At 43.5% G+C, this 24,761-nt stretch overlaps 2 protein-coding genes across 4 annotated transcripts in view; both read right to left on the bottom strand.

Annotated features, from left to right (window-relative positions):
* Positions 1–1,411: 1,411 nt before the first annotated feature.
* LOC129736128 (TRPM8 channel-associated factor 2-like) lies at positions 1,412–15,330 on the bottom strand. The gene is made up of 4 exons (XM_055710940.1): positions 14,983–15,330; positions 7,490–7,787; positions 3,253–3,584; positions 1,412–2,226 (listed from the first exon to the last, which is right to left on the bottom strand). Exons 1-4 carry the CDS (start codon positions 15,328–15,330, stop codon positions 1,972–1,974), a joined length of 1,233 nt encoding a protein of 410 aa, XP_055566915.1. The 3' UTR covers positions 1,412–1,971.
* The window catches only part of TCAF2 (TRPM8 channel associated factor 2), a 42,574-nt gene continuing 25,411 nt past the window's right edge, over positions 7,599–24,761 (bottom strand). The window contains exons 10-11 of one of the 3 annotated variants that reach the window (XR_008732586.1): positions 15,379–15,520; positions 7,599–7,729 (exon numbers count right to left, since the gene is read on the bottom strand). Coding sequence is in view for 2 of the 3 variants with exons in the window: in XM_055712586.1 (XP_055568561.1) it covers positions 15,452–15,520 (69 nt within the window). In the remaining variant the exon portion in view is untranslated. Of the gene's footprint in view, positions 7,730–15,353; positions 15,521–24,761 lie in introns of those variants that run through there. The other 2 variants (XM_055712586.1, XM_055712585.1) reach the window with 2 other exon arrangements.

Genomic DNA, 24,761 nt, shown 5'->3' with positions numbered 1-24,761 from the left:
CTGAGGTGCTAACCTGCTGCTGCAGTTCACTTTTGGATCTCCTAGACAGACTCAAGGTAAGTGGGAAATTTCTTAAAAGTGGTCTTTGGATCAGAAGGGGTTGGATCCTCTGCTCTAGGGAACTGAGGCCCCCCCCATCTGCCAACCTGATACATCATCTGGGCAGGTTTGCTGTTTGCCAGGGTCTTGCATTTATGATGTTGTGGAAAGATTGTCAACACTTGTCTGGCCTTTAGACTATTACACCCTGCTGCTCTTCCACGTGGGCAATGATGGTACTGCCAGGGGAGACCTGGCGCATAACAAGAACTACATGGCTCGGGGAACAAGGGACAAAGTCCAAGGGGATGGGAGCCCAAGAAATATTCTCCTTGATCCTGCCAGTGAGGGTGAAAGGACTGAGGAGGAATGGATGGATTCTGTGGGTAAACAACTGGTTATGCAGCTGGCGTTGGTGTTTGGCACCAAGAAATGTTGTTTTGTTATGATCCCAGTATGAAAGGCACTCACACTCTTTAAAGTACCAGCTAAAATGTTATTTACCAGAGATAAAACTATAAAGAGTGGATAGTACAGATAATGTTATGTCCCTTTGGATGCTGGGAATCCTGAGCTGTGCAGCACTGAACCATCCTCTGATCAGGTCACAGGATACTGAGCAGGTCCCACCTCTGCAAAGGGCTACCTCATTTTGCTCCTCTGAACTCTTAAAGGATTTTATTACAGGGAAAACAACTCTATTCATAATTTCTTCTTTTTTTCTTTATCCTTTACTGTAGAGAAGGGAGTAAGTCAAATTTTCTGGGATATTTAAAAGTAGCTTTGTGGAAAATTTTCAAACATCGAGGTTGAGGAGATAATCATGCACACTGTTAGGTTTTAGTTCTTGAGAATCAGATCAAAAAGTCTTGAGCTCTTTTTCAGCTTAGAATCCCCCAAACTTCAAAACAGAATAGTTGTAGGGCCTTGCCAGAGAAAAAAAATCATAGCATTTGTACATTTGGCTTCAAAGTATAGAACAAAGGTTTTCAAGTTCAGGGTGGTTAAAGGATTTGGGGGAACTTTCTGGATAATGTGCTATTGGATATACATGTAAATGATCTGTATTATTAGTGCAGGTCACTTCATTGACTTTGGATTGCTCATAGATTTGGCATATGTTTATCAGGGCACAGAGAAAAGAAATGATTGTATCCCTTACTTCCCAACTCCTTTGCTGGGATGAAGCTGGGAAGAATCTGCTCAGCTATGGCCCATGAGATTTGGAGGAGTTGCAGAGAGTGTCCAGCTCTGTCACTGCTGTCCCTTGGGGTGTGTGTCAGTGGTCTTAAACTGCAAGATCAAGAATTCTGTAATATTTGGTTGAAAAAGAAACCACAGCCACAAGACAAGCAACTGCTTGGCTCAGGATCTTGAAATGCAGCATAAAAACTGGCTTGTGCTACAGTCTGTGTTTTAACATAGGGGAAATTCAGGTGTAGCATTTAAGAACAAGCCATTGATCTGTTTATTTAGATTTGAGATCAAAATAGACCATAGTAAACACAGTCCAGCGCTGCTTTCCTGTAAACATATTCAAACCTGTGAGGTGAGGCAACTGCTGTCTTAGATCCTTAGACAGAGCAAGTTGCTATAATTTTACTACAGATAACTGCAGATATATTCTAGCTGAGGATCAAGGTGGTAAATTCACTGCCTGGACTCTGTTTTACTTCTGACATGAGCTAAAGCAGCAGTTTCTTACTACACAGCTACCAACTCTGAGAGCACAGCATGAAGGCAACCTCTTCCAAAACATTAAATGAAGTTCAAGGCCCTGTTGGGAAGTAGTGGGACCCTAACACACAAAGGCAGGCTTGGGAGGGAGCTAAGAACAATCTCTTCTATCACAAGTACAATTTAGAGCTGCTTCTTAGATTCATTACAGTTCCATAGCATCCAAACACCATTTAAAACTGCTGCAGAGCACCATCATATTTCCATTTTCATGAGCAAAAACCTGCTTAGGAGATGCACTGCTTCATTAGATCGTCTGACCAGCTGGGGAAAGGCTCTCCTCGGTGGCCATCCCCAGGATTTAAAGAAAGGAGTCAAATTCTTCTTCACCAGATGAAAAAAGGTTTCTGCCCACAGATTCATTTTTAAGTCATTATCATCTGGGAGTTCAGACATATTTTGGTATTCAAAATATTTAATTAAGGCTTCCCAATCAAAAGCCTCTTGCACCTATAAATCATAAGAAAAGTGAAACAGTACAAAATATATGCATGGAAGTTTAGAATTACTCTACCTGCATTCTTTACTAAATCCAGTTTCTGATTTTTTTACAGGGTATTTTTCTTTCTTTTTTATAAGTGTAGCTACCTGACAAATTCTAAATGCCTACTGAAGAATCAGAGTAGCCCTTTAACACCATCAGACTATTCAACAAGCCTATGTTTCTAATATTCACACAACCCCGCAAATCAAGTATTTATATAAATGATTTTCATCCTGGAGGGCATGGCTGTGCTTACAAACTTCATCGCTACTCTTTTCTTTTGCAGTTGTTACCATTGTTCAAAACAAGATTGATACAAATATCCACCCATGTCTGCATGCTTATGAGTATGCATATGTGTAATACCTCTGCATATTTAGAATGCATAAGACTGTCTTCCTGCAGCACAAAATACAGGCTCCCTGCTTGGTGACTCTGCACTCAGTGTTTGTAGTCAGTTAATCCTGGGGACTCCTGAATGAAGTATTGCACCAACAAAACTGAAAGACTGGCTTAAACTGGAAAAAAAAAGAAAAAAAAAAGAAAAAAAAAAAAGAAAAAAAGAAAAAAAAAGAAACCATTATCGATGATGAGAAGTCATGGTTGGTAATGGCTAAAGGCTGTGGTTTACATGGTTTACCATTGCATCCCAAACCAGTACACTCCACAGGCTTTTACACTGTGCTGAGATCACAAATTACTCAGAACAAGTACATTTGTTGGGGACTGCTTCAAAAACATTTCCCTGCAGCCCTGGGTCTCCTGGTGAAGTGTGCTACTCAGGGACAGATCATGACTGACTCATGTTGGTTTGTGGAATCCTATGAGCTGACACATAAAGACACTGTTGGAGACTAATAGAGTCAACAGAGAGAGATAATCTGGGGTAGGCATCAAGTGGCTGCAGAAAGTGAGGAAAAGGAAAGGAGCAGTCCAGATTTTAAATTACCAGTTTGTAAACCTTTTGCAAGCTTAACTTGCCTGCAGATCACCTGCAGGTATGTCTCCAGGGCAGTAAATACTTCCCAGTACTTCAGCTGTGATCCATTTTCAAGGTAATCTCGAATCTTCTTCCTAAGTTCTAGTGCAAGTGCATTATGGGCCTTATCTTTTGGGATGCCCAACACAGTCTTATTCATATAAACAGACCAGAGACTGCAGGTGGCTTTGGAGGCGTGAGGGGAAAACTGTTCAGATTGCTGCTGGTTGTGGCCCAGCTCATGAATGGCACCCCAAAGGCCATTGGCTTCAAGGGACCGAACACCCACCACCTCTGTCACTGACTTCAAATGATGCATGACTGGGTTGCCAGCATGCATCCAACCTGCAGGGAAGGTAAACCACAAACAGTCTTGGCAATCTGCCTGGGAAAGCTTATGGCTAGAACACAGGATGAAAATAATTCTCTTTACATTAACTCATTCTTTGAGTTGTTTGTCAGGAGTGGATGCTACTCATTACGTGCTTCCACTCCCTCTGCTGGACTATCAAATGTATCAACCACAAGCAAAAGTTTAACGTGCATATTATATGCTTTTCTGCTTCACTTCCACTCCTCGGCACTATATACCACAAAGAGCAAAAAAGGCCAAATTACTTTTGCCAGAGCTACGGACACTGCAGATGACCTTACTCCCAGCTACAGGAGTGGAGAGGAGGCGTGGAAATCCAATCCTGTCTATACAAGAATTTTCTGTTGACACTGGTGCTTTCGTATTTTCAGATCTGGCAAGGAAGACACTGTTGCCAGGATAGTTTGTATCCTTGTACAGCCAAATAACTGTATGGCTTGTGTTGATGAAAATGACCCCAGCACCCTCCCCAGCTCTCCCTAGAAACTCTGAGATCTAAGTTCTGGCTCTATAGGAAATACATGGGGGAAAAATATAATGATAAGCAGCAGACACAATTAAAGTAGAAAAATGGATTATTTTTTCCTGAAATGCTTCCAAAGAACAAGCAGATCTTAACGTTGAAGGCAGGGGACTAAAATGTTTCACTGCAAAATTCTGTCAGGGCCCTGAGTGCACCAAAAGGCATGAATGGCCTTGAGGAGCCCCACTTGGGGATTCCACCTACACCTCCTGTCAGTGGCCCCAGGGGCCACGTTTCAGCTCAGCCCTGGGCTGTCAGTCCCTGCCTGAGCTATGTTGTAGGTGTGTTTGTCTCCAGCTCTGTCACAGCCATGCCTGTGTCTGGCCGTGGACCCTGTTGATCCAGTCCCTGATCCACGGTCTGACTTCCTCACTGGATTTCAGATGTGCCTCATCACGACGGGCCTGCCTGGTAATCCTGGTTACCATCACTGGACCTGACTCTGAGCCGTGGATTGACTTCTTTGCTTCACCACAGACCTGCCTCATTCCTGAACACTTGTCGGGCAACCTGGACTCTCAGCTGACCCTGGCTGTTGTGCCAGCTCTGCCCTGCTTGCCTCACTTAGGTGTTGTGGGATGGCCCCTGTCCTGCTGGCTGTGTCACTGCCATTTCTCCTGGCTCCCTGTCCCCCAGCCAGCATCCTCCACTGTACCCTGGCAATGTCTGTTGTACCAGAAAGCAAAACAGGAACAAAAAAAATATTTTTTTAGGTATTTTTGTGTGTGTGTGAAGGCAGATTTTTCTCAGTGTTTTTAGCAAGACAGCTCTTTACTATTGAAAAATATTCCACAGTTCAGCTTCAGCTAGAACTTGCTGCTGCTGGCCACAGTTACTACCTCACTATAATTGTCATCACTTTGGTTGCAGTTACGCTGTTTGTCATGCTGCTTGTAAAAATCTTTTTTCAGAAAAGACAAACAGACTTACCATACTCCTTAGTATCTCCCATGAGTTTCTCAGTATTGCTGACTACAATAACCAGCTTTAAAAATCATGTTTCAGTAGCTTTTCATAGAAATTTACTGTATTTATTTCTTTTTCTTTCAGTGCCAATTCAATAGGCTCAATGGATCCTTCACTGTTTTTTTACAGCTCCAGCATAGTGCAGGGAGGATACAGAGCCATTCGCATCTCTGAAACGGTGCTACTCTCCACTTATTTCAGCAGGCACGATAGAAGCTGGAAGAGTTTTATATGTTGGGTTCTGCCAGTGTGGCCTCTGATGGACACAGCTGTCTATCATCACATGGTGAGTAGCTGTGCGGAAGGCTGGAATACATTCAGAGACGGAGCCACATAAATCAATAATTCAGAAGTCTTTGTTTCTAAGTGCAACTTCACTCAGAGAATGGCAGCTACCTGAACAACTGTTTCTTCAGGCAGCTTCTCAGTCGGTGCAAACTCATTTGAAAGATCTGATTCATAGCAGCTGTGAATCAAGTCTGCATGCCTTCAGGGTCATGCTGGTTTTTAAGGCTCAAGGGAAGGGAAAACTAGTGGTTTTAAAGTTCACCTCAACCTGTACACATCCAAGGATTTTAAACTCTGGTATTTGGAAATCAGTTCTTCCTGTGCGTCAGTAAAAATTACTGCAGAACAGCCACTTGTGTCAGCGCAAAACCTACCCGTTGGCCTGGGTCAGACACATGCCATAGCTAGCTTACTGGGCTTGCAGGGTCGATACAGCTAAAACAAAGCAGGGAAAGGGATGGACTCTGCTCTCTGACATGCACTGCCAGATGAACTGCTTGCTCATCCTTTATACCTGTACAAAATTATTCATGACAATTATGTTACCTTTGTGTCCTGTGTCTGAATTTTCAAATAGAGCTGTCACTAATGGTCAGAGTGAATAGGAAAAATGTAATACTCCCATGTTCCCCTGTTGATCTTGAGGGGTTAGCAGTTACAAAAAGTAGCAACTGACATGTAATCTAAACACAATTGTTGCAAAGTCACTCTCAGATTACAACTTCACTGTTAAATTCAGAGCCATAGGTGGCCAGATGCAATGATTGATTACTCCAATAAAATCCTTCTTACATGAGGATATACCTGGAACAGAATATGCAGCATGGCAACATAGCACCTATGTATCATGGAATCATGGAATGGTTTGGGTTGGAAGGGACCTTTAAAGGCCATCTAGTTCAACCCCCCTGCAATAAGCAGGGACATCTTCAACTTAATCAGATTGCTCAGAGCCCCATCCAACCTGACCTTGAATGTTTCTAGGGCTGGGGCATCTACCACCTCTTTGGGAAACCTGTTCTAGTATTTCACCGTCCTCACCATAAAAAATTTCTTCCTTATACCTCGTCTGAATCTACCCTCCTTTACTTTAAAACCATTACCCCTTGTCCTATTGCTACTGGCCCTACTAAAAAGTCTCCCCTATCTTTCTTAGAAGCCCCCTTTAAGTATTGAAAGGGGGCTTGTTATTTATTTTGGGTTTATTTCACTAGTGATTATAATTAACTGGTTATTAATAACTGAAGTGTAAGTTGTTTACACTTGAGCCAGCCTCTCTTGAATTAGTGCTACTTGACTGACAGCTGCTACGCCACGTGAGTTAAGCTGCTAGAGCTGTGGATTATTGACAGAGTGGTGGCCTGGGAAGCTGATGAACTGATCAATTCCAGTGGTAGAAAACACCTCTAGTGTTACAATCAAGTAAAGCTAAAAGCATCCTCCAATCCTACTGAGAAAAGTGCAATACTTGAACAAAGATTAGTTGCAAATAATGGTGAGATTTGGCCTTTAGGAGCCTCCTTACCACTCCTAACAGGCTTCAGTTCTACTGGCCTAGTGAATTGTCTTTAAGCAGCACGTTTCTAATGACAGATAACAAAATGCTGCTTACAATAAACTTTCCCCCCTACCCCTTCCCTTATTTCTTGACTGATGTAAGTGATCCTATGCCTGCTGCATAGGGTCTTATTACATAGTAGGTTGCCTGTGCATCAGTTAAATGCCTCGATTTAAGTTTCAAGATCTTGTTTGTCCTGCCTAAAACAGCTAGCTCTGTGTCCCTTCTTTCTGTTGCTATTAGCATAAACCCATTCCCACCGTAATAACAGTAACGTGACACTATACACATCATTTGGTGGCTAGCCTGTCTCCCTGCACTGTGTTTTACCCTGGGACAGCCTCAGGTTTAGCAGCAGAATGTGTTACCTCTTGACATTCACAGAAGATTCTTACTTTCACAAAGGGTCTCCTTGAATTTGGTGGGATTAATCTGCTGATTTGAGGATCTGCATGATCTTGTGGTAATGTTACTGCCTTGTGTATTTCCCTTATAAATACCCATCACAGGTAAAGACAAAATTTTCTAATTATTATACTTGCCATGAGATATATGGACATCTGCCACCATCCTCTCTGGCCTTGGAAAAGTTGCTGGGATGACTGCCAGTCTGGCTATTGCATACATCATCTTGTTGCAGATGGAAAGCAGACTCGCTGGGTTGTTCATGTGGTGTACATCAGCAGCTGGTACTGTCAGGATGATGTCCTCTGTGGCCAGCTCAGCCCAGGGGGCCGGGTAATGACAGATGGTTGACTGCCAGGCAGAGACGTCGGTTTCCCCTAATTCAGCATTCAGGTGAAAAAAGGTAGGCAATTTAGAAAGAAGTTTTAAGTGTGACTAGAGAGGAGAATCACTACATAGCTAAAACTCTCTGCATAGCCTCAGAAACAAGTTAATCTAGACATAACTGGACTTTACTGAATCAGGGGGAGAACCTGAGATTCTGGTGAGGGGTCCAGTCATCTTTGGTGACCGTATGTCTACTGTCACTGCAAGGGGTTGATGACATTGATTTTTGAATATCAAGCCACCTTGAAGGTGTCTCAGAAATGCTTATACTGGCAACATGGACAGAGATTAATTCCTAAATGCAAGTCCTACCAATATACTTTCTGCACTGAGAAATACAAAGCTTTATGCAAAGGCTTTCCTGGGGCATTATTTATTCTGAGGTCTTTTCCATGCATGACCACAAAAAACCAGGAAAATGTAGGCAAGCAATCAATACAGAAATACTTCTTTACTCCCCTGCCTGTAGTTAGGTTTTGGAACTGCTTACCAAACCAGAAGAATGGAGCCTGCACCGCTGCTTTAACTGTGACTGATATTTGACCTAATGTTCTCTCCTTTGGCACTATGCCATATATGAGGCCACCCCACAGACTAGAGACTTCCATGGAGTTTTTTTCAACTTATAACTAACTTCTTTACCACCAAGGGAGGCTGCTGCAGGTCTGCAGCATAGCTGAGGACATCAGTGTGACAGCTAATCTGCACCTGGTGGGGACCAATGGTCACCAAAAGGCACTGCAACTTGGTCAGGCTTGAGTAGCTCCACTCCAAATTCGGTGTGTTCTGTAGCTGCCATAGTCTCTCGTCTCAGCAGGGAAAGACAACAGTATACTACCATATGGAACATCATTCTTCATGTCGGCACAGGCATCAATCAGATGAAAGAGGCATGAAAGAATTCAAGGGCAGACTTAAGCCCCATGAAGAATAAAATGGAAATGCTGGATCAACTGTCAAAGAAAAGCAGAATTCTCTTTCTACAGCTCTGTTTGAAAGGAGGGATTTCATTGGTTTTGAAGAAATTTCGAAGTTGGTTGGCCCCAGTTTTAGCACCCTTACTTACCATCACAGCTACCACAGCTGTGCTGCTATGAATGGATCAGCACCAAGGTGAAAAGCAGAGCACGAGCAGAGATTGTCCTGATATAAAATGAGTGAGAAGAAAGGAAGGTGGTGAAGGGGATAATGTCCCCATTTATAATTCACCTGTGTTCCATGCGCTCTCTGAAACACTGTAATGCTCCCATGGGCCAGCCATCAGTGACTGAAGAAGTCCCTGGTTTCCAGACTAGTTATTCCCAGTTCTTCCTAAATTTTTATATATATATATATATATAAATGTACATATTTTTAAATATAAAATAGGACAATTATCTGCCTAAATAATTGTCCTATTGTCCCTTCAAAGAGAAAAAACAACTCACCCTGCTATGCGATAATACTGTCTGGACAACTACCTCTACAGTAGTGTTTAACCCTTTCCACTTACAATAATGTAAGGACTGGTTTCAGAGTCAAGATATAAGCCCCACAAAAATATTTTTTGATAGTGTGAGTGTTTGTCCTTATGACAAAGGTAATAAAACTTGAAAGAAAACAGCTTGGAGGCCTTGAAATGAGGCAGGATGATAGCAGAAGATAGCAAGGTGGGGCAAGTGAGATATTTTTACAGTGGGCAGAAAGATCTATTAGTCTCCTCCACATAGACAACATTCAATTTTATTATTTCTCATCCTATTTAATGTCAATACAGGGATTATTCTGTTAATCTTGAAAGCAACAGTATAGGTATTTGTCTTGTTTGACCTCTGCCCTCTCTAGGGGAATGGAGTAGAGCACAGAGGTGGTATGAGACCAATGTGAGATGACCACAGTACGGACCAGATGAAAATCAGAGGTGTGTCCATTACAGCTGTATAGGGCAGTCATTTTTTTAGGACAGAAGTGAGTGTAACTTGAGAAATGTAGAAAGATGTTTATGATAGGAGAAACTTGGGGAGAAATTGTGACTTAGTAAGGCCAAGACAAACTTCAAAGAAATGAGAACAGAAACAAAGAAAGTTCTTCTGACTGTAATGAGAAACAAAGGCAAATGTTCACCTCCAGGTTAGCTACAACAGCAGAAGCAGGAAAATGCAGAGTGACTACTCTTCTGGGAGGAACAGAAAGCCCAGTGCTTCTCCATGCTTCAGGATCTTAGAAAGAATCACAAGCATTATCAAATAGAAACACGTAAGTCGTATGATAGCCTTCAAGTTACAGGTAAAATCCAGCAGCTTCAATTCTAATCCTAATAAACTAATTTTCTGAGGCTTTCACCTTTGTGCTGAATCCTTCCCCATCTGACCAACAGCTAACTCTGAATCTTCTTTGAAAAGTTACAATTTTTAACGATTTATAGGGAATTGAGAAAATGCAAGGAAATTTCAGACTAAACTATCAAGATAACCCTGCCCAACTGTCACATCATAAAAGTTAGTTCAGTTGGATAAGCTTGGCATCAAGGTGACCTTTCTGTTAAATTTTATTTAAAAACAAAAACCCAACAAATATCAGAAGTGACGTTTGTTTCTGAAAAGAATGGAGGACAATCTCCAAAATCTGTGATTTTATATGTCCATTTTATTTTTATTTTGTCCAACTAGAAACACTCCATAACAGTGTGGCATTTTTTCTTTCCAGAGAAGCTCTCCTCAAGCAAGACAAAATACCCAGCTTCATGCAATAACATCTTCAGGTAATGTCATTGCACCTGAATTTGCACCTGAATTTGACAAAGAGCAGTAGTGGTACTTTATATTGAGCAATAAGTTAAATCACTTCCTCTGGAAACATTTATGTATGAGCCATGTGTCTGGTCAACTCCTCTACTGCAAAATCAAAAATTTATTCATCATCTGACCAAAATTGTACCCAACAGAAGATCAAATGATTAATATACCAGCACCCATTATAAGACTGAGGCATTTCTGACTACACGGTGAGCATGCAATCTGGGACAGGAAGGAAGCAGAGAGATTTAGACTATTATATTTATAGAGTACTCCGGGCAGCCTGATTCCATTCCATAGTTTTGGTGCTGCTGAAGAAGGAAAGAGAAAAATATGCCCTACCTTAATTTCTTCCATTGATCTGAACAGTTACAGTTGGAGAAGTAGTCATTTCTGGAAGATTTTTGTTGGGAGCACATATTCATTTCTATACATCAAGGAAGTTGTCATAGAGCTCTGCAATGTTGATTAAAACCATTTCCAGAGCTGCCTTTGACTGGGCTGTCAGCACTGACCCTGGAAAAGTACTAGGTTAGTCATCTCCTCCTGGACAGAGCAGACAGCTAGGGAGGTCTGAGCTGGAATCCTCAGGAACACTGTTGAGGCCTGTGCTAATTTCTTGAGCCAGGAGGAAGGTGGCTTCAGAGCTTCTTTCTTTTTGTGGTTTTCCCAAAATTGGGAGAGTGCCTTGCAGAAGTGGTACTGTGAGAAAACCTCATCGGGATGTGAGACTGGCTGACTTGATGCTAGTGTGTTATTGCCTAAGATACCACCTCCAAAATGTTGTAGTATTTTGTTCCCATGCATCCCAGCAATGGCACTCTCAACAGCATTCCCTGCTGTTCCCAGGACCATGCCTGTTCTCCAACCAGCAGACCACCACCCCTTGGAGAAAAGACATGAATCTTCACCTTCTCACCACTGTAGGCTTTGCAGCAGTACACACTCAGGTTTTCCTTAAGATCTGTTAGTTTGCAACGGAACTTCTCCTGGCTTAGGAGAGAGAAAAAGTCCTGTAGATGACCACAACTTGTCCTCCCTTCCCAGCATCAAGCCAATCAATGACATTGAGGATAAAGGTGTTAATCGCTGATACCTGGAAAAAGTTTTCACAAGTGAGTACCACAACATGGCCCCTGCCACAGTGTGCAGCTGCAAGGAATGCCTGGTGGGAGGCATTCATAGCAATGGGAAACACTAATGCACAATGGATGAGTAGGTGGGAGGAGACACTGCCGTATTCAGTTTTGCATTTGGTAACTCCCTTCAAAAGGAATTCTTTTTTTTTTTTCTTTTTTTTTTTTTTCACCCAATTCATGTCTGGAAAAGCAAAAGAAATCCTTGTCATCCAGACTTGATTTATAAGTGCTGAAAGCTGTACTCATCTTTGCCCTGTTAGTAGTGAAACACTCCTTGTTTCAAGAAGTTATCAAGGCAAATATAGTAACCTCTGTCAAAAGAGGCTTGAAAGTTAACCCAACAGATATCACCAAGTGGCAGCAATGTTAAAATTATAGGGATCACCAGCTTTCCTTAAGCATGGTATCAATGGAATTCCAGGCAAGAATGGTGCTGTGTCTTTGTGACTCATGTCATATTTTTCTGCAGTGGGCTAAGACGCTACTACCCACAGAGGGTGGCTCTGTCCTTTACAAGAAGTTGTTGTCCCCAGGGCACAGAATCCATAAGAGATGAGCCAAGCACTTCCTAATCCTTTCCAATGCAAAGGCAGGCATGCACCTCAAAACATTCACAGCAATAGCTTCAACTAATCCACTTGATTTTGCTTTCAGAAAGTCTAGAGGCTCTGACACTCTTCTAACAATTCAGCTTTAAGGTGGTGACCTCCAGCACAGAGCAAATGGAAACCAGGTAGCAAAACGTTAAAACTATGGTAGTTTTTTGCAAAGCTGCAGAGTCATCTGCTCTCTTGCTATTCTCTTTACCACAGGCTTCAGTAGAAACTTTAGCCTTCGTTGCCTGCCTGCCTCCCCATCCTGGGATATAAGGATAATTTTCTCCATCATAATAGTGGTTAAACACTGAAGAGATGTCAAGACAGGTTGTGGAATCTCTGTCCCTGGAGATATTCAGTACCTGACTAGGCAAAGCCCTAAGCAACCTGCTCTAGGTGGCCCTGCTTTGAGCAGACATGGGAGCAACTGACCTCCAGAGGTCCCTTCCAACCTCAGCTATTCCATGATTCAGTTTTCCATCAGCATGTTCCAAATGTATTGGCAGTGCAGAACATGTGAAAAATTAATGTGAAGACAATGGCTTATTGCCTCAGCAGAGCTGCCTCCTGAGCACAGTCTTATCATGACATGGTCTATTATCCTTGTCTGAACATAGCTCTGAGACAGAGATGAAGCTGTAATATATTCTTCCTCATGTAGCAGTATAAGGTCCAATTACAGAACTTCAAATTCCCACCCTATTTATCAGAAATTCCCTGAAGAATTATCATCACTTTCAAGAACTTCTGATGAGAAAAGAAATTGCCTTACTCTAATAGTCTAAGGTTACCTGCCTAATCGATGAAGGGCAGGTGGTGGATGTAGTTTTTCTGGATTTTAGTAAGGCTTTTGATACGGTCCCTCACAGCATCCTTCTGGACAAGTTCTACAGCTGTGAGATGAACAGGTCCACAGTGCGCTGGATGAAGGCTCAAGGGTAGAGCTCAGAGGGTTGTGCTGAATGGGGCTACCTCTGGCTGGTGGCCAGTCACTAGCCAAGTCCTTCAGGGGTCCATTCTAGAGCCAATTCTCTTCAATATTTTTATCAATGATCTGGTTGCAGGAGTTGACATTAGCCAGTTTGCTGAAGATGCTAAACTGGGAGGTGCTGCTGACTCTCTGGAGGGACAAGAAGCCTTGCAGAGGGATCTGGATACATTGCAGCATTGGGCGATCATCCATGGCATGAAATTTAACAAGAAAAAATTCTGGATTCTGCACCTGGGATGAAGTAACGCTGAGCACAAGGATAAGGTGGGAGAGGAGTGGCTGGAGCGCAGCCCTGCAGAAGGACCTGGGGGTGCTGGCCGGCAGCAGGCTCAGCGTGAGGCAGCAGGGTGCCCTGGCAGCCAGGGGGGCAAACAGCACCCTGGGGTGCATCAAACAGCATCACCAGTCGGGCAAGAGAGGTGACTGTCCCGCTGTGTTCAGCGTTGGTGCGGCCTCACCTCAAGTGGTGTGTGCAGTCCGGGGCCCCACAATTTAAGAAGGATGTGCAGGTCCTGGACTGCATCCAGAGGAGGGCAACGAAGCTGGTGGAAGGGCTGGAAAGAATGTCCTGTGAGGAGCGGCCAAGGACTCTGGGTTTGTCTAGTTTGGAGAAAAGGAGGCTGAGGGGTGAGCTCCTTGCTCTCTACGGCTTCCTGAGGAGGGGAAGTGGAGAGGGCAGTGATGGTCTCTTCTCCTTGGGATCCAGTGACAGGATGCGTGGGAATGGTCCAAAGCTGTGTCAGGGGAGGTTCAGACTGGACATTAGGAAGCATTTCTTTACCGAGAGGGTGGTCAGACACTGCAACAGCTTCCTAGAGGGGTGGTTGATGCCCCACGCCTGTCGGTGTTTCAGAGGCATTTGGACAAGGCCCTTACTTTACTTTTGGACATGCTTTAACTTTTGGTCAGCCCTGAGGTGATCAGGCAGTTGGACTAGATGATCCCTTCCAGTTGGAACTATTCTGTTCTATTCTATTCGCAGCACTGGGCAGGAAAGGATCACCTGTGCTGAGTCTAGTTGTCCCCCCTATCAGACATTTATGCAATATACAATCTACTGGGGAATGCACAGCTAGATCATGGCCCCTCTGTGCACAGAACCCAAGACTCATGGATCCGCACAGTGTCTACCCCAGGTTCCCAGGGACTTTGAAATGCACCCTGAGGTGCAACAACACCCTGTAACAAAGCTAAGAACTATGCTTAGTTTTAATGCCTTAAAGTTTACACCACGCCACAGGAAATTTGCAGGAAAGATAAAGGTCATCTTTTGTGTCCCAGGTCCTGCATCAAGAAGGATTTAAATACCTCAGGAAGTGGCCCCATAGCTGTGCTGTTGACATAGTGGGGAAAAAATACTGTGTGTGTCATTGCTTTGCAGATCAGACCCAACCAGAAGTTTCTTCCAGAACAGTCATCTGTTGAACATTTTAACATGGAGCACATGAGCCAAACTACTTGGTAGTTTCTCAATAATCTATAGCAGCACCTTCAGCTCCTGCATATCCATCTCTATTCATGGTCATTTCTTTAGGGGGACAGGGAGAAGAGATATTTTTCATTCCAGCAGGCTAATAGCAGCAAACCCAAGGCAGAATAAACACTATATACAATCTAAAGACAGCACAAATATTTAAATACTCACTGGGTGATCAGAAGTATCCTTGACATTCCTTTGGACACTGAGAAAGTGCCAGTCTCTCCCTCACTGCCTATGAAATATATGCCAGCCACGCTGGTCACCTGGTTCCCAGGGAACTCCAACAGCACCTTCTCCTTGCCATGTTGACTAGCCCAGTGCCAGGCCTGGCCTCCAACCAGCAGCCCTCCCCCCCCCGCCACAAAGCCAACCAGGTCTTTCGCCCGCGCGCTGCCATAGGCGTCCATACAGTACACCCCCAGCGAGGGGCTGAGCTCTGCCCCCGCCTGCACTGCGGTGCCAGCCCTGAGCAGCAGCTGGGAGAGGGAATCCAGATGAGGATGGACCCCAACCAGGGCCTCGGGGGAAGGCTTGAGCCACTCCACAGCATTTCTGAGGAACTGGGAGAACTTGGAGTCCTTCAAGATTCCTTCATGGGAAACAACCACCATCCGGCCCTTCCCATAACAATATTCTGCAATTAGCCCATTGGTACTCACCAGCAACGGGAAGGCTTCATCTCCAGTAAGCAACAGCTCATATGGATGATAGTTTGTTGTGAACTCAGATGAATTAACATCTTCCACCAGAGAGGCACAGGCTGCTGTGGAATCCATCTGATATACCTCTTGTTAATGAGTACTGAAAGAGAAAGGAAGGGAAGCACTGCTTAGGTTAGAAGCCACATTTGAAATGTTTAACATATTTAAGCTATTGAGATATATACCAGCTATGCTATTCTACAGTCCCATGAGGAACCTCTGTCCCCAAGTGGTGCACAAATATACGGCCCAGGAGTAACGTGAGTCAGGAAAATACGACAGGAAGGAGGGAACATTACATGGCTACTAGTCCCACAATAAGCCCAACAGACATGTTAGGAAATGTACATTGAAGACACAATTCCAGTTAAGCCTTTCTATATTCTTCTGCCTGTGAGTGTCTGAATAGGTATGAAACTGCTTTACAACACTGACATGTCTGGAGCTGTACAACAACCCCAATAATTTTTTAATTAGATAAAATGTAGATTTCAGATTACTAGGTCTAGCCACAAGCTATTGTGCTTCCACGGCTCAATTTTAAGAGGAAGTCTGGCATCTCAGAGAGGCAAAGGCCTTCAGTTATCTCTAAGAGTGTAGGACATAGTGTTCACCTGTCTGGCAGAGGTGGAAGCAGTGGCTCTCACGCCATTGTACACCTGCTGGCAGAATGCGTTGCATTCAATGAAAATTATATAGACTTAAAGGAACATGCCTTATATACAGAGTAAAGAATTTCTTGTTGGTCTCATTAGTGCCTTGACAGGGTGTCACATTAAGAAGGGGGGTTTCCTCAAACCCTTTGTGTTAGATCAGCCTGTCCGTTTCCCAGGAGAGATGAGACCCTTGTGCCTGCCCAGCCTGCCCGCTGCCTGCGCTGTGACAGCCCGCTGTATCGGAGGGGATGTGACCAACCTATTCAGGGACCCCCGCTGACAGCGTCACTCAGTCAAATCCCTTACAACAATGACTCAAACCTCCAGAGACTTGTACAAAATGAACATCAGCTGAAGATTTTTATTGCAAGTTTGTGACAGAGTAAGGTTTGAAGATTGCCAGTGATGACACACTGACTGCAAAACAAGCTTAGAACGATTCACCTAATAACAGCTAGCATGAGTTAGTCAAAAAATTAAGTTCTTACCCAGCAGGCGTCCCTATGGGGGAGAAGACAGGTTCAGCCTGCCAACTGATCCCAGAAGTTACAATGGAGTCTTCCCTAACTTCTGCCCTCAGTTGCCCACTTTTACACTTCATAGTACATTGCGTATTCATTATCATACACACGACTGGTTACAAGTTTCTCACTTCCAATATAAATTAGTACGCATCCTCAGATAGCACTATGGAAGTTTTTCACTAACTCCACATGCTCTCCAGGTGGGGTTTTGCCCTCTTTTGGGGGGGCTATTTGAGTCAGAGGTCATGATCTCCCACTACCACAATTACCTTTGTCCTACTTTCAACTAAGTTTCTGTTGATGTATGGGGGTCATGACACCTTATCAGCTTGTCAGCCAGAACTTACAGCTTTAGAGGGTGGGTCAGCTTCACCTAACCTTGTGACACTAAATCAGAGTGTGGTATTTTGGGAGTTTAGGCAATAATTTCCCCCCTTTAGATTTATTTCAGTCCAGGGCCAGTCCATTTTCTTTACATTTAGGTGAAGTTTGAGTGACACATTTTTGCTACTGATTGGTATCATGTACCCAGTGAAGTGTTAGTACCCTGGAGGCGGCTAACTTTGGGATGGAGGCGTGCATTAGTATTACAATGACATTATTTCATTTAAGGAAAGCAATTTTGCCACAATGGTCAGATCAGCAGCAGACACCATCTCATAGATTCTTTATATGACAACTGCTATGCAGCTTATCAGACCACCAGGTCTCCTTTCCTGCAGGGAAAGGCTCCTTTTCCTGCAGAGCCTGGCTGAGGCGTTTCCAGTCTGCTCCACCCTCCGTTACTCCTGCCAGCACATGCTGAGGTGGCAGGGTGTGCTGCTTAGGGAGCCGTGGTAAAGTAGATTCCATGCATGCCAACCATCCTGAAAGTGATAGCTCTATTTTACCCTAAAAAGCTTTCTGTAATACCACACTTCTGTTAGGTCCCGATTATCTCTAATACCCCCCCAAAGTAATTTTCCCACACAGGGTAATTACAACAAGGCAAAAATATTTATCCAGTTAAATTGATAACTAACATATATAATACAAATTATTCCACTATTGCTAAATCCCAGTAATGATCCAGTTAAAACTGATATACATAGGTTCTCCAGTATCTAACCATTTCCCCAGTGCTGGGTCCTGATGTGCAGTTGTGCTAGTCTTTTCTCAGAAGAGATGGTTTGCGGGGAGCCGTTAATATCCTGAGTTCTTTGCTGGGAAGAATTCAATGAAAGAAAGGAGAAGGCTCTTCCTCCTTGATCTTAGGTCCTCTTGGAGTTATTTTTATACTTGTCAAACAACCCATTTCTCACTGGCCCATGGGTCAGTTACATGATGACTACTTAGTAATGTTAGACCTCTACCATATCGGATAAATATGCAGAATCATTGTTAAGCTATAGGAGACAGGCCTCCCAAGTCTTTCCTGACACTTACAAATTTCTGAAGTTATAACTAAAAGAGACCTGTGGCCACACAAGACACTGGTGAGTCTTGAGCTATTAAATTAGTACGAGGCCTGTGAATTGCCTCTAGCAATAGCAACAATGCATTTACTGGGCAACCTGTTCCAGAACATAATGTATGGGGTGCTGAAGAATTAGACAGACTCATGCTTTTGCAAGGCTGTGTGTTTAGGGGCATGTCTTCTGGCATAAGCAGCTCAGTCCCCTTGCCTCCCCACCCATCTACCCGACCGTTAGGATAGATAACTGCATGCATTCATGACCAGCATTGTCTTCTCTCGGGCTACACTGGTGCAGCAGGTTTCACATATCTCCACCTGTCCAGACAGGAAAATTACCCAGTAGGGTAAAGCTGTGTTAACAGAATCTTTTTTAATCCGATCCTGCACTGGGTGCCACCTCCTTACATAAGGTGACCTAGTGACACGCTGGGTGCCTTCCTGTATCAGCAAGGGAACAGGGCAGAGACGTAGAGATGTGACCCATGGGGAGCAGAGGTAGGGTGCCCCTTCGCATCTGCCCCAGGCTGGAGTGAACGGAAACTCTAGCCATTTAATATTTGCTTCCTATAGCTTCAGTGAAGTGACTAGCTGATCTAAACCCATTTCCCTCAGAGCTGAGAACACCTTGTCAAAATAGCCACCACAGATAGTTTTCTCCTGGTAGTTGGGACTCCATGTTGGGAGTCCTGGGTGCACCAAAAAGCCTTAATGGCCTTTAATGGCCAACCTTGCCTCCACCCGCTCCCCCTGCCCATAGGACCAGGGGCTCCATTCCAGCTCGGCACTGGGCCTCCAGGTGTCGGCGTGCCTGTCTCTAGGGCTGCCTCCGGCCCTGCTCTCAGAGATGTGCTGTAGGTAGCTTTTCTCCAGGATGGGCCCCGCAGGCATATGTTCTAGCTTGTCTCCTGTCCAGCCTCTGACCCCCTCTCCTTCTGCTCCTGATGGGACTGTCTGGAGAGACCATGGACCCAGCCCATGGCTTGCCTCGCCTGGGACTGCTCGGGGACTCTGTACCAGCACCCTGCTCTGCCTCCGGCGTTCGCGCCCCATGGGGCTGTGCCCGGTCCGTGAGGGCACTGCCGGTGCTGCCACCCCCTCAGCTCCAAGCTCGCTTTCTGCCACGAGCAGCTGTCACCTGCTGCTCCCTCCCAGTGAGCAGCTCCAGCCTGGCAGTGCCAGGGAACCCCTCACCCCCCCAGCACACAGCAAAGGGTGGGTGGCAGACGGCCGTTCAGGCAAGGGACAGGGTCTTCCTCTCAGAATGCAGTGATTTGCAGCCTGATCTAGCTGTGGATAATTCATTTTATCTTTTAAACCTCTTTCATTTGCTTAACTAGACTGCAGCCTGTGGGGAAGGCACCATTGGTTTCTGTGTGTTTGTGCAGTGCCTGGCACGAAGCTCTCGCCCTCACAGGGCCCTGACGGCCTAAAAAGAATAATTGTAATAAATGACTGTCAAATCCCAGGCTGAACCTCTCTGAGCAGATAAAAGCTTTTGCTTTCTTGACTATTCAGTCAGGCGGTGGCGGTGAGCACTGAATTATCTATTACTTTTTTTTTAAGGTCGAGGTAAGGTCAAGATCTAATCCTGGGAGGTGGGAACTGGATCCCAGTGGAGATATTGTACATCCCACACATACCTTTTACATTCTGCAGAAGCAGCAACAGCTTCTGGCTGATTCTGTGCCTGATCTTGTATTTTCCCATTTAAGAAACAGCAGCAGGCTATGCACCCCAGCTCTGTAGGTTTCAGGAGCGTTTTTCAACCCGTTACCATGAGCTGGACCATATTCAGTTTTGCCTGGGTTTATTCCCAGCCAGTTTGGTGAGGCCATACCCCTAAACAATACCAAACACTGTGCCAAGTCCTCTTGGCGATACCCAACACTGCTCTGCTATACATCTTGGCCATCCTGTTTATCTTTGGGTCTCCCACCGCTTATGGGTCATCTCAACCATGTCAGCTTCCTATATGCAGGCTGGAGCATAGCCATAGTCTGTCTACACCAGTGCATGCATCAGTTCTGCACCTAAGCTCACAGACTTGCGCTCTATGCTCCTGATTATGGATCACAGGGTCGCTAAACTTTGTATTCCAGTTTCATCTTTTGTACAGGTTCTTGACTCCACTGATTTAGAGCAGAAGAGTAATGTATCCAGTCCCACTGAATTCAACACCCCAAGCAACTCCCAAAGAAATAATCATGGGGGGCAGTTTGTGAGCTCAAAGTCAGTGATACCGAACCCCCTTAGGATCCGAAGGAAGAAATAGGTCCAAAGACCCAAGTAGCTGACGTACATGTTAGCCACATGAAGGAACCACGTAATGGGAGAGTCCCAACCTGATGTTCTATCAGATTCTTACCTCCTGGGCTCTTATTCCACCACCTCCTTTCACCCCAAATAGTGGCCATTCTGGACAAAGACAATGCTTCTGGTTTGCAAGCACTTGTGTCCTCAGCCAACCACCAATATTATTTTGCAATTTTCCCTTACTAAGGGCTTTTCAGCATAATTAATTACCAGCTGTTCTTCCTACTCCATCCGGGCACAGAGCCTATGTAAATTATTGGCAATGCAGGATTTAATCCAATGTCACACAGTGGGGACAATTTTTATTGTAGAGGTAAATGCAGAAAGTAACAGCTATTGATTCATTTATGTAGTCCAGGGTGTCAATAACGTCCCCTGCTTTTACCTCTTCTTCAGGTAGGTCCAAAAAGGGAAGGCAGGCAAACATTTCATACAAGAAAGATAGTATCAGTTACTTAAGAATGTAATTCATTTAATCCACTGCTGAAAAGAAGTCTCATCTAAGTAGTGGATTTTTGGATTATGGTTTCATGAAAGCCCACAGATTTTAAGCAATGTGAACTATCAAAAGGTATGCCATGTCACCCAAGCTATACCGTACTGTTTCTTTTTCAAAAAAGAACAGAGAGCATTTATCTGAATTAAGCCTTTATACTTTGCAGAATTCTGTTTATTTTGGAGTGCACGAACTCAGATGCTCACTGTTATGAAAGGCAATTTAAGCCAAAACAGTGCTCTAATTTGGTGTGATGATTACACGGTAAAAGCAAGGCAGCTCCCTCAGAACAGCCCAAACATCTGCAGTCCCCTCTGGCCATTCTGTGATGAACACTTCTCAGTCTGCATGTTTCCGTCTTGTCCTGCACAGGCTTTAGCCAGGTTACCGCTTGCACTTGTTGACTCCTACTCTGTGCTATGTGCTATGGCAGCTACCCATACTGTGAGCAGCCTGAATCTCAGGGTAGTTTAAAGGTGACTCTGATTTGCATAAGCTGCAGTTCTACCAGCAGATCTAGACATAACCTGTACCACAGAGCCAGCGCCGTTGCCGCAGCCTGCATACCCAGTGTAGTGCTTTGCCTCCGACACACTGCCACGAGGGACCTTTTCTTCAGTGCATCAGCAATCAGAACCGTTTTTTCTCAGTTGTACGATTTTTTTTATTTTTTTCTGAAATTACAGTCATAATAAAAGTTCCCCCTTTGAAGGTCCTACATCTGCATGGTTGAATCTGGATTATGATAGCGGGGAACAAGGAATAATTCATGAAAATAACCCAGATCTACACACTTCTCTACAGGGTGTTAAATGCCAAGTATGCCTGATCTGAAAACATCCACATATCTTGAATTAAGTCACGGTATGCTTTAGGAAAAGAAGCCACCAATATCAATAATGTAAGATCATAGTGTTACTTCAATGGCTATTTCCTATCTAATAATGTACATGTCTACACACATAGTAAAATCCCTGGCTCTTACACAAATTATACTTCATCATGAAGTCACTTATTTTCACTTCTCTCTGTTATCAACTTACTAAAACAATTTCATGTTTCACACTAAGGCAGACAAATTTAAGTAGAATAATGAGTGCATTGTTTGTAACCGAAGAATATCAAATTGGGAAAGTGTATAAATATATATGCAACAAATTCCATTTCTAATTATATTCCTACTTGGTTGTCTTTATAAATTTAGATACATACAAAAATGTACAAGAATGCTCAAACCATGTTATTTAAGTTGCAAAAAGTAAGACTGCCAGATTTAAGGGTGTCATTTCACTTTAATACTGCCTGATTGCCCATCTCTGCTATATACTCAATCAATTTTATCTTGGGAGGAAAAAAGCATCTTAGATGACACAATTCAAAACTATGACCATGCATATGTAGAAATGTCATAATTCCTACATTAAGTAAAGTGATTCTGATGGAAAAAAATGGGGATCTAAAGTAATACATGCAATAGAAATAGCTTATTACAAAAATAAACCTGTAATGCTTGCAATATGTTTTACTTGCATTATAATATTTTTCATTCTCTAGTTCCCATGTAGCAGTCCCCTTTTCACCCTAAATATATTTTTTAAAAAATAAAATAGAGAAGGCATAAAGCTCCAGATGGCAGTGACTTTGACCATTTGATTGACACAAAAGACTGTGTTTAACAAAACAATTCAGGAGGAAATAGAAAGTATGATAAAAAGGTCAGAAGCAAATCATGGTGGACAGCAAGCAGGGTGAATGGACAAAGCAAAATTCCACATAACTGCAGGACAGAGAAGAGCAAAGGGCAAGATGAAAAAGGGGAATTGCATTTTATAACTGGCAGACTGAATTGTTTCAGCTTCAGGTCTGACCCAAAGACTACTCAACCCTCTCTGTATAGCAGACCTCCATTGATTTCAGATGATTTAGAATCAGGGACTGTGTTATTCTGCTGTTTAGTTCAAACATGTGAATGAACCAAACAATTTGTGTTAAAAATGCTGCTTACATCTTCAACAGTGTCTCTTTGGGCTTAACTGAAGGCTGCTCACTTAAAGTAGAGCTGTAACTTGCAAAGCAGAGCTGTAACTTGCAAATATAAAATGCCTAAGGATTTTATCAAAGTCGTCGATAAGGTTTTTCTGAAGGCAACCCTGTACATTTCTCACTGGATCCTCCTTCCACTATCCTGTGTTTGTATCACAAAGGTGAGGACTTCTCTAAAGGGAAACCAGTGTGTGATGCAGTGTTTACACCAAGCAGTTGTTTCATAAAATATTGTGCAAAAGGAATTGTGTTTCCTCAAAGAAAAGCACCATTCCTATATTCCAGAAGAGTTTTATTGAGGGAATACTGTGGCTTATTCAAACTTCATTTCACTCACATAGCTTGCATTCTCCACAGTTCCATCTGACTGCCCAAAATCTCTGCACCTGCAACAGGCTTCTTTTCTCTCTTGTGTAGCCTTAAGCTATGAAGTACTAAATCACTCAGCAAGGTTTTTTATCCCACTCCTTCTACTCCCACAGAACTCCCTGGATCCCTAGTACCCCACTGCTCTGCAATGGAAATCCAACTTCTGCTCAGCTCTGGCAGTAATCAACTCAACTCAAAGTGTCACTTTCAGTCATTCATCCTCTCCAGCCACTATTCCCCATTCTCATATACATTCAACTTTCCTATTATTGGCACGGTTATACTATGCAAGACTGAGTGGGAAGAGCCTTCAAGTCTCCAAGACATGAAGCACATAGCACTGAACACCTGAGGAAAGTGGTCAAAAAATCATGTATGTCACTGCTGTACCGCAGAGTTCACTTTCTTCCATGTTAAGGTGATGATTCATCTATCCTACCTTAGAAACAGAGACTTCCAAGGGGCAAACCCTCTGTGCTGTCTCAGGGGGTGAACTGCCCTCGGCAGGTGCTTGCTTCTCTGTGTTGGCCCTAAAGGAAGCCTTGGGCGAGCAGCTCCGATTGAGATAGCGAACTATTGAAGGCCAAACTGAGGCAGATGAATTCCATTTTACCTATGTTTGATTTGTGGATTACTTCCTAAAGGTGCTGCCAGAGAATCAAAGGCTAAAAGAATCAATACAAATGGTATAAACTTCTCTAGCTGTCTACCTGAATTTTGAGAAAACAAAATTAGGTGAACCTGTTACTAAATTAGCAGCTCCTTCAATACCACTGAGTTCTTTACAACCACAAAAGGAAAAGCCATGTTTGAAAACAAATTTGCTGCTAGCCAGAAAGCTTATACAAACATAGATAATAAAACTGACAATCATTGATATCTTATTTCATATTTCCTCTTGAAAAGGTATTGTGCCTTGGTGTGTTTCTCCAAGTGTCGTGGCAAATCTAGCACTTTATCTATTAGTGAAATCACCCTTAGTCTGATAATAAAAGGAAAGTCTTCATCAGATCTTTGTTGGGCCTCCGTCTCCCTACTAGCAGAAGAGAGTATATAGCAATAGCAGGCAACTTACCACTGAAAGCAAGCTGAATGTAAAAATGAAGCCAGTAAGTCTATATGTAATTTGGAAACCTCACCAGTGAACCCATTCATTCGCAATTTATCACAGCATGAAAATACTCTGTTCCTGGTTTTATTTTTGCTGTTAATGTGGCCTCCAAATCTATTTTACTTTTTTTCCATTTCAGCTCCTGCTTAGGTTGGTCTCAGGTGTGTCCTAGGGTTTTTCCAGACTGCATGCTGAATTGCTCTGTGACTGCTGCTTGAATTACATTTTCACAGGAATTTTTAAATGTTTCATGTGTTACTTTGCAATCTGTCTGTGTGCTAACATTTCCTTATTTCTACAATCTGAGTTTCTGCTTTGACGGGCTACTTCAGCATGCACCATAACTAGTGGATATGGAATTGCAAAATTCAGT

The sequence above is a fragment of the Falco cherrug genome, chromosome 5 (assembly GCF_023634085.1).
Source record: "Falco cherrug isolate bFalChe1 chromosome 5, bFalChe1.pri, whole genome shotgun sequence".
NCBI classification, from domain to species: domain Eukaryota; kingdom Metazoa; phylum Chordata; class Aves; order Falconiformes; family Falconidae; genus Falco; species Falco cherrug.
This window is presented reverse-complemented; position numbering and strand designations above follow the sequence as displayed.